Raw genomic sequence first — 10480 nt, 5'->3', positions numbered from 1 at the left:
TCATATCTGTGATGACATATATACCTACTATTATTTACCGTGTTTTGATAATAAATTGTAATGACTTAGATTAATTTATATGAATATACTTTTCGGACAAATCCATTTCACATTCTTCGTAAATAAAGCAATGTAAAGTATTCACTTCTCATGGTAGTTTGTAATTGTTGTTATCGACTCAAATATATTATAAATGGTTTTATTTTTCCATATAATAATGAGATTATATTAGAATGGTCTATTTTACTTACAAGTTTCATAGATACACTGTCAAACAGGTAGACATAATGAAGGTGTATAAAAGTTGTACGAAACAATGACTTTCTATAAGTTTGGCAGTGTAACCGACGCAACAAAACGCGTTAGTTAATCAATGCAATGATGGCGAATCCTTATGGAATTTTTCCCACTGTGGCAACCAACAGCAGTGCCACAGTGCTGTGTGTACAATGTAAAAAGTTCTTCACGTATATGGACAGTGTTGTGCTGTGTGATGGTGCATGTAAGAGATGGTATCACACCAAGTGTGCCAAGATCCCAGAGACCAAATACCGCGTCATTCAGGACAAGGACGAGAACAGATCTCTTGGTCTTAAGTGTGTTTGGACATGTAAAGATTGTCGTGATCGACCTGACGCCGGTAGAGATTCGGAGTTTGAGTCTTTTGTGAGAGAGAAACTTGGGAAATTAGGCCAAGTTCTTGAGTACTTGGTAACCAAAATTCAGGACATTGAAAACAGACAGAAAAGCCAAGAAGTGGAATTTAAGGTATTGAATGCATTTTGATTTTATATTAGCTTATTGGGTGTAGTCCAATTATAGAGGTACTACAAGTCTGACTTAAGGAAATGAAAGAAAATGGGTAAAGTTCTACTGCTGGAGCACCATAAGAATTAACTTGAATATCAGTGACTGTTTGGCAGTGGTAGTGTACTTTTTTGAGATTAGAATAAGACTGGTGGATTTTAATTGGGATCTTTTTACTTATTGAACTCTGATTTATACATAGCTGTTACATGTTTGGTCGAGGATAGTTAATTACTGTTGTATTATGAGTTAAACTGCGCATTGAAATTTGCTTTTAGTATTGAATGAATATAATCTAAAGTAGTTGTGTAATTCAGAAATAGAGTAAGAACTGCCAAGTTTGATTTACAGCATTATTTTTCTATTTTTCATACAATGGAAGGTGTTAGTAGTAAGGGTTATAGATATCAGATAATTGGTGTCGGATGATGTAAAAGCAGATTAAGTACTTGCAAGGAACCGAAATGTAAAAACCAATTATTTGCTCATGATAGCTAGCACTTATTTTAGAAATATATTACTATGTATGCGGTCTGCTGCTAGGGTCATCACGGAATGTCTGCTGCACGTGAGAAGATTGGGCATTGGCACAAATGGCTGTTCAGAGCATCATTCGTGTGTTAACATTAGACAACAACTGACATGATGCTTAATCAAGAATATTTTTGGTATATTTTCACATGAATATTGAAAATTGATTAAGGTTATTATACATTCTGTTGATATTTTCTGGTGTTTCACCTTTTATCTCTTTTTTTATTCATGTTCACTGTTTCTCATGTGATCTAGGTAGCACCAGGAACAGATGAAGAAATGGCCTCATTTACTCACATCCATTGTCTATCTGTCATGTGTAATGCACCAAAACTACAAAGAGGATATATGTGTCAGAAATGTAGTGAAAAAGAAGGGGGAGACCAAACAGACGATGGAAGGATGAAAAATATTTTGAGTATTCAGTGCCTGATCATGCAGGAGGATGAAAGGTGTGCATGGGATTGATTGAGTGAATGGAAGTAATGTGGTATACAGGGGGTAATATATTGAAAATAAACAACAAGGGCATGTGAAGCCTGTAGAGCTTGGCTTTGAATAGGAGGCTGTTTCATGGATGTTTATGTTAATTATCTCTATATTTCCCCCCTAACCTTCAATGCTGTTACCAAATTTGGTATAATAGAATATAATGTGCCAAATCACACCAAACAACTTTTGTTTTAAAGTATTCTTTATGCTAGATTTATTTGATTAGGATTTCTGGCCTAATAACTGCAGACTATTCTGCTTGGGTATTTGGTTGAATAACAATTTATTATTTGACCAAGACACAACTGAGTAGCCATTAGCTATTGTATTGTGGGTTTTGTGTTATTTAATGCTTATTGTAGTACTGTACTTATTTGATGTGCATTAACTCTCACATAAATTAATATTATTTTGCTGGATTTGTGTATGATATTTCCCATGTAAATATGTTTCCTTTTGTGTTTAGTAGCCATGTGACTTGGATAACTAGTAACTTGATAGACACCCTGTCAGTTATCATGAAAGGTACATTAACTTTTATAAAAGGTTATGTCAAAGCTGTGTATTATGCTACGAGACATAATTGCTATAATGGTCTGTCATAGTTTACAATTTGTATCTTATTCTTTCGCATTATTTCCCTAGTAGTGAATTCGGTTCAGTCAAAATACTTCTGGTTACAGATCATGTTAGTGTTGCTATGGCAAAGATTTTACCTTTCCACCTCCTAAACATGCATTTTATTCCTCAACACTGAAATGTGCAGTATACTTCTTAATTTTTTATTTCATCTTTTCACTCATATTTTTGGAGTATATTTGTATTTTTCTCTATGTTGTGTTCATTAAAAAGGAGGCTCCCAACTATCTTTTCTGTTTCTTGTTATTAACGTTGTTGTTGCTTAGATGTTTAGTTCTCTTCAGAGAACTCCAGGCACCACAAGGTTTGTAAGTTTTTCATTAACATCAAGGAAAATATGGGGTTGATTATTGTAAAAGTAGATGAAACACTCTTAGAAATCAACAAAATATACTGAAATCAATCATGACTGTGTAACAGATGAGAATTACTGTAGTTTTTAGTGTTATGATTGAAATATACCAGTGATATTGTCATGGCTGAGTTCCACCTCATAGTGAGGAGAATGCAGTGTAACTCACTTATATACATGAAAATACTCAGATGATTTTGAATGCAACTCAAACCTTCCAGCAACAGGATCTAAATGCAATACATTATCAATCATGTTTTACAGATAACATCAAACATCAAAAATATGGAAATTGTTGGTTGCTTAGGGAAGGTAAGGTTTTCGTAGGTTCTCTTGATATAGTACAATTGTTTCACTTACTTTTACATTAATTAAGTCCACTCTTTTGCTAATCATCATAATCCTTTTCATTATTAACTAATGTTCTACTTAACAATGGAAAGGTATGGTCCAAATCACATTGCCAGTTTTATGATATTTTATATTGGTTAACGGTAACCAAAAAAGAATTAAAAACCATTGAAGCATGTCTACAAGTCAACAGAATCTATTAAAACCTCTCCTAACTCACCCAGGCTGCTGAAGTTTGCCAAATTTTTGGAGTTGCTTCATTTGAAAAGTGTGATTATGGTCTCATATTTTACCCATTTGCTTGATGGCCATGTTTATTTATGTAATTTATGTACATTCAGACACAAACATATTCAAATGCATGAATGCTTTCCAGTCCATATACTAATCCATGTGGCAAGGTGCAGCAGATGATAGTAATAGTATACTTTATAGCATTTGGATGATAAATGTTGGAAAGTAAAGAAAATCATGGTACCTAGATGAAGTTGGATGAAATTTGATGGAAGTTTTTCACCAACTTTACATTAGTTGACCTCAAGTTTTATGTGATCTTTGTAGTCCCTCTAACCACTGACTTATTTGCTATTACAGGATTAAAAGATTATCCAAATCTAACCTTGCTGGTCTTATGTATTCTTGACGCGGTACGCTATCATTCCAAAGCAGATATGCTGATATTCTAAAGTTGTTTCTGTGGTACTCCTGAACTGGAGTTCTTCCAGAAAATAATATTAATGACATATTAGTGCTTGTGGGAAGCATTAGTAGAAGTGAACGAGAGAGCAGATGATGTAAAAGAACATTTAAGTCACACAGAGTTAATTCCCCAGTAAATGGGCAGAATATTGAAGCTGAAAGAAATTAATGGTAAAACAAAGAATATGAAGCAACCGAAAGACACCTGAGTCAGACCCAAGAAACCTGACTTTACCTTGCACATAGAAATTACAATTCTGCATCAACCCAAGAAACCAAGGCTAGTAAATAGAATGAAAGATGTCTTCTATTAATGAGGAGTGGCTTTTTCTCATTGCCCTTTTTTATTAATGATGCAACAGAAATGCAATGTATTCCCTTTTAAATGAAAATCTGGTTTATGCTATCAATAAATTCACATCGGAGCTTTCGCTTTCTATGCAAGTAAAAAGGACAAATCTTTCTTTTGGTCTTGAAATTCTAGATTTAAGTCAGTAATATTATAGTCAGTGTGATCTACATTCAGTCATTGGTGATAAGCTGGTACAGCTGAATATGATTTGCTTTAATACAAATTAGATTGATTGTGTGTCAGAGTTGTTTTCATAACTGAACACAGTTTATGTGGTATCATATTGTGTAGAGTAGGATCTTGCATTAACATGATTTTTATTGGTATTAGGTTGTGATATTTTGTGAACTTGGTGCAGTAAATTTCACCCTAAATTTGAATTAATGAGTAGCAGAAATATGTTAACATAGTCCCAAATGGAAAACACCAAAAAATTTAATTGATGCATATCACAAATTGCATTCAAATGGTACCAGCGGGAATATTCCCCCAAAATTTGAATTCAACATGTATTTCAGTTAGTGTGGACTGCAGAATGTTTTAATGTTCCCAGCTGATTCCGAATATACCCATAGATATGACTACCCCTATTGCAAAATTCAGTAATGCAACCCAACTTGAAAACCTGAACATTTGTTACTGTTTGAACAGTTATATAGCATTTGTGTGTGTGTTTTTGCACCTTTTATCCCTAACCCATATTTACCAAATGAAAGTATGGCGTGCATTAACATTCCTCTTGGGAGTCCCGTCTTTATTTCACATTAACTTGCAACCCTGCAGTTTATTGTGGGAAAGTGAAAAGTCTGTATGTAGTACATGTGAAGCTATAGTGAATAGTGACATGTTAGTGGACCAGATTCAGTCCTCAGTGCAGGTAGTAAGTGCAAAGCCAGCCCCTCCTGTCCATTCTTCCTCAGGTTGGTTGAGAAATGAATGCCAAGCTCAACTTGGGATAATTGCTACAGATGTGACAGGCTCTGCTAACTGACAGATGTAACTCAAGCCAGGTTACCTGAGTAGTTCCCTAGTCCAGGAACATTAACAGGCCTGACCTTCGTAGAAATATGTTACTTTAAAAGCAGAACAACTGGGCTTTTAGACCCCATATATTGTAGTCAGAGTATGAGATCTGAAGATTATAGCATGTATATGGTTTGGATGCTTTGTATTGAAGAGGAGCATCCACTTGATAACATGCTTGAATTGGACAAGAGTTCATACACAGGAAGCATAGTTTGCCATGACCTAAGGCAGTTTTGATCTCATCAGACACCTGGGAAAACAATAAGAGACTGAATGTTGGCCTGTAAATATTACCTTCATTTTAATCATCTAGGATAATTACACCATCACTGAGGGTAAAAGCATCAATATTTTGATTCTCTCGATTCTCTAACTGAACAGCTGGAAATTTGACACCTCCATAGACATCTTGTTTTGTCTCAAATAATCCAAAGTCATCATTTACAGTAGGAAAATGTGACTGAACCTTGAAGGGCATCTGCCCTGTGTCATCACTGTGCTTTTACCAGGTAACAGTGTTTGAGAAGCATGCAAAAGTCTGAACAAGCCTGATTTTTGCTCAGCTATAGGTTCTGGCTCGAAAATTTTAAGAATTACCCAAAATTTGCTATGTGGTCTGAATTTTTACTTCATGGCTTGAAAAAATGCTCCAAAAGTAATTGATCTTGTGACCTTTATCCTTTTCATGTGGAGCATCCATTAAAGTTAGTAGCTATCTTGATTATAGAATTATTTGAAATAGATAGTCTTATTGTAAGTTATCTTTAAATTAACCTCTGTACTACGGTGTTCTGAAAAGTGATCTCGACAGGATATAAAGTCTAAATAAGTTTGACTAGACCTTGTGGTAAGCCCTTTATTAAACAGTACGTATGGAATTGTCTTGAATGTTGTCGAAAACGTATGTAATGAAAGTGGTGTATGTGTGAGTAAAAAATGGTGTTGTGAGGGACTGGTTTAAATAAAACATTGGTTGGTGACAAGCTTGTTTGATATCACCATAGTTGAGAATGTTTATGGATTGAGCAATATGTGAGTAGGGTATTGCTGAACCATGGTGGAACAAATTGAAAATGCCTCTTTAGTTCAGTGCAGATGATGATGATCTGTTTGAATCAAAGGAATTGTTAAATAGAACAGTAGGTTGGTTTAATTACATTTGTAGAAGGAGTTTACATAGAGGAAATGCAAATATGATTAAGATTTTTAAAAGAGATCAGCTGTCACAGTGAAGTATAATTTTGCATGATGCAAAACTTGAAGTTGTGAATTGGTTTAGGTATTGAAGGATGAATTTCTATGTGGTTGGCAGTAAGGAATCTAAAGTTTTGTGTAGTCTTACTGGGAGAAAGAATGGAGGTACTTTAAAAAAAAGCTTTGTATGTTGAAAAGATTTCAATTGTATAGTGTGCAAGAATCTTTCATGACAAAATATTTGTATCAGCTCTCCTGTATGCAATGTGAGACCCTAGTTTATATAGGTGAGGATAAGTAAAAGATTCGTACCTTACTGGTACATAATTAAAGTACTTGAAATTAGAAAAGATAAAACATATGAGAAGGATATGGAATATAGTGAAATTAATAGATTCGTAGGGGTCTTACAGGAAGATATGTTCATGTATTGATGCATGGCTTGGGATAAGTTGATTAAAAAAGATGCACAAAAGTATAATTAAAGGTACAAAGAGAAGAAATACAGATATATTACATAAGAGGTGGATAGATTCAGTGAAAGAATTTATTAGGCTCAATTTGCTATTTCAAATGTAGCTGTCAGAGAATTGACTTTTGATTGAGTTTGAAGGATATTAACTTTTAATTAGAATCTCATTCCCTCTTCCTCTTTCTTCATTGTTTGTTTGACCGTTTTTCCATTGTCTCCAGCATCATTCCAACCCATTCAAGAGAATGTGTGAATGGCTGTCTGCACTTCACCTATTCACCACAAGTAGTGCTAGTATTATTAGGAAGTATGGATGGAAGTCTTGTATCAATGCCTCCCTCAGAGTTATTGAAGGAGCATATTTTAAGGGAAATACTGCTCAAGAATGTGAGTAGCTTGTGTGTTGGGCCTTATTTGAAGAAATCTCTCAGCTACTTTATGTACAATGGAGAAACTATTTATTGTATTTTAGAACCACATTTTTTCATAAAGTCACTAATCTGTGATTACCTTGGACAGTAAGTAGGATTCATGGCTGCAGGATGCACTGACAGATGCTCAGTGACAAGCTTATGTAAGATATCCAACAGATTTATAAGATTGTGAACTTGGCAGGAAGTATTTTGCACTGATGTATTAGGTTTATTAGTGTTTCCTTTGAATTTTATTAGGGCCACCATTGAATTCCTTTATGCACTTTTTCTATGGATGTTGCAAAGCTAAAGATATATATTACCTTCTTTGTACATAGCAATGGCAGCAACAACAAACATCAGTAACCATCCAAGGCTCTTCTCTGCCTAGTCCAAGAACAACACACATCTTCCAGGACTACGGAAGTCAGGGTCACCACTCAGGGCAGCAACAACTGACAGCTAATGCACAGCAACAGACCAGCAAGGAACACATCCCAGGATTCACCCAAATGGACCACAAAATTATTCATGAAGTTAAGTTGAAAATGGACTCTGCAAACCCCAAACAACAAGAGGTTGAGGGACAGACAGGTGATGGCTTACACTTAATGAGGCCACTAATTGATCCAATTACAGGCCAGGAGATGGAGGGAACGCAAACGCAGGTTGGTGTGTATTTGTTTCCCATTTTGATTCTGATTTAATTCTAACATATTAAGAATAAGGTGCATGGGGTCGCAGGTTGTTTATCTAAGTGAAAATTTTATCTCAGTCTAAGCCTGTTATGTATTAGGGCATTTACATTAAAAGTATTTGTAAATGTTGAATTATACTTATAATAACCATTTCTTATAATTTACTGTAGGTATTAAAACGAGATGTGTTGACCTAACCTCAAGTGGCATCTGACAACATCACCTGCCATTGTTATAGCCCACCAGCCGCTTGAGAATGACTTGCCTTTTGCCCTATCGAGAGTAAGAACGTTTCCAGGAATAAATCAGATATTTCTTTAATCAGTAGAATGTAATGCATTTAATTTCAGAAGCCCATTGTAACATGGATTTGGTCATAAATTTCATGTCATAAAGTAAGCGTACTTGATGATCCAAACACTAACCTTTAGTACTACTGCCTCTGATCATTTAGTGGCTAAGAATGCTTTATTGACTTTTCAATCCTTTAGATTGTACATTTTTCCAAGGCTGGCTTCATAGAACTGTCTTCCCTCCATAAGAAAATTTAATTTATTGTATAACCTTTTTTATTACGTTTTGTATGGAAAAGGTGCTAAAGTTTCTGAAGCTAGCACTGAAATTAGGTTTGATTGGGTTTTTTTTGAAAATTAGGTTTTATTGTATAAATGAAAATTTGCATAAATACATTCTTTAATAACTAAAATTATAACAAGCCCACTCAATTCCAGTAAGGCCAAAAGATATTCAGAAGCATATCCCGTGCATTTTTAATGTTTTAGATATCTGTGAGTGGATGTAGCAGCGGATGGAACCATGGAAGTGGAAGAGAGTACACAGGGTGGGAAAGGGAATGAAGGTTCTGAGAGCAATGAAAAATGTGTGGAAGGCAAGAACATTGTCCTGGAGAGCAAAAGTGGGTATGTTTGAAGGAATAGTGGTTCCAACATTGTTATATGGTTGTGAGGCTTGGGCTATAGATAGGGTTGTGTGGAGGAAGATGGAAGTGTAGGAATGAAATGTATGAGGACAATATGTGGTGTGAGGTGGTTTGATTGAATAAGTATTGAAAGGGTAACAGAAATGTGTGGTAATAAAAAGAGTCTGGTTGAGAGAGCAGAAGAGGGTGTATTGAAATGGTTTGGTCACATGGAGAGAATGAGTGAGTAAAGATTGACAAAGAGGATATATATGTCAGAGGTGGAGGGAACAAGAAGCAGGAGACCAAATTCGAGGTGGAAGGATGGAGTAAAAAAGATTTTGGGCGATCGGGGCCTGAACATACAGGAGGGTGAAAGGCGTGCAAGGAATAGAGTGAATTGGACTGATGTGGTATACTGGTGTCGACCTGCTGTCAGTGGATTGAACCAGGGCATGTGAAGCATCTTGGGTAAACCATGGAAAGTTCTGTGGGGTCTGGATGTGGAAAGGGAGCTGTGGTTTTGGTGAATCACACATGACAGCTAGATACTGAGTGTGAACGAATGTAACCTATTTTTGTCTTTTCCTAGCACTACCTCATGGGGAGGAGGGGATGTTATTTCATGTGTGGCAGGGTGGCGACGGAAATGGATGAAGGCAGCAAGTATGAATATGTACATGTGTATTTTTTTTTTTTTTTCTGTCTCCCGCGTTTGCGAGGTAGCGCAAGGAAACAGACGAAAGAAATGGCCCAACCCACCCCCATACACATGTATATACATACGTCCACACACGCAAATATACATACCTACACAGCTTTCCATGGTTTACCCCAGACGCTTCACATGCCCTGATTCAATCCACTGACAGCATGTCAACCCCGGTATACCACATCGATCCAATTCACTCTATTCCTTGCCCTCCTTTCACCCTCCTGCATGTTCAGGCCCCGATCACACAAAATCTTTTTCACTCCATCTTTCCACCTCCAATTTGGTCTCCCACTTCTCGTTCCCTCCACCTCCGACACATATATCCTCTTGGTCAATCTTTCCTCACTCATTCTCTTCATGTGCCCAAACCATTTCAAAACACCCTCCTCTGCTCTCTCAACCACGCTCTTTTTATTTCCACACATCTCTCTTACCCTTACGTTACTTACTCGATCAAACCACCTCACACCACACATTGTCCTCAAACATCTCATTTCCAGCACATCCATCCTCCTGCACACAACTCTATCCATAGCCCACTCCTTGCAACCATACAACATTGTTGGAACCACTAATCCTTCAAACATACCCATTTTTGCTTTCCAAGATAATGTTCTCGACTTCCACACATTCTTCAAGGCTCCCAGGATTTTCGCCCCCTCCCCCACCCTATGATCCACTTCCGCTTCCATGGTTCCATCCGCTGCCAGATCCACTCCCAGATATCTAAAACACTTTACTTCCTCCAGTTTTGCTCCATTCAAACTTACCTCCCAATTGACTTGACCCTCAACCCTACTGTACCTAATAACCTTGC

At 36.4% G+C, this 10480-nt stretch overlaps 1 protein-coding gene across 2 annotated transcripts in view; it reads left to right on the top strand.

Annotated features, from left to right (window-relative positions):
• The first annotated feature begins 311 nt into the window (after positions 1 to 311).
• Positions 312 to 10480, top strand: part of LOC139757004 (uncharacterized) — a 78705-nt gene continuing 68536 nt past the window's right edge. The window contains exons 1-2 of one of the 2 annotated variants that reach the window (XM_071676956.1): positions 312 to 768; positions 7670 to 7999. In XM_071676956.1, the coding sequence (XP_071533057.1) occupies positions 379 to 768; positions 7670 to 7999 (720 nt within the window). In that variant the 5' untranslated portion in view covers positions 312 to 378. The remainder of the gene's footprint in view (positions 769 to 7669; positions 8000 to 10480) is intronic. The other variant, XM_071676966.1, reaches the window with a different exon arrangement.

The sequence above is a fragment of the Panulirus ornatus genome, chromosome 2 (assembly GCF_036320965.1).
Source record: "Panulirus ornatus isolate Po-2019 chromosome 2, ASM3632096v1, whole genome shotgun sequence".
NCBI classification, from domain to species: Eukaryota; Metazoa; Arthropoda; class Malacostraca; order Decapoda; family Palinuridae; genus Panulirus; species Panulirus ornatus.
Note: the sequence above shows the minus strand (reverse complement) of the source record. Positions and strands in the feature narration are given on the sequence as shown.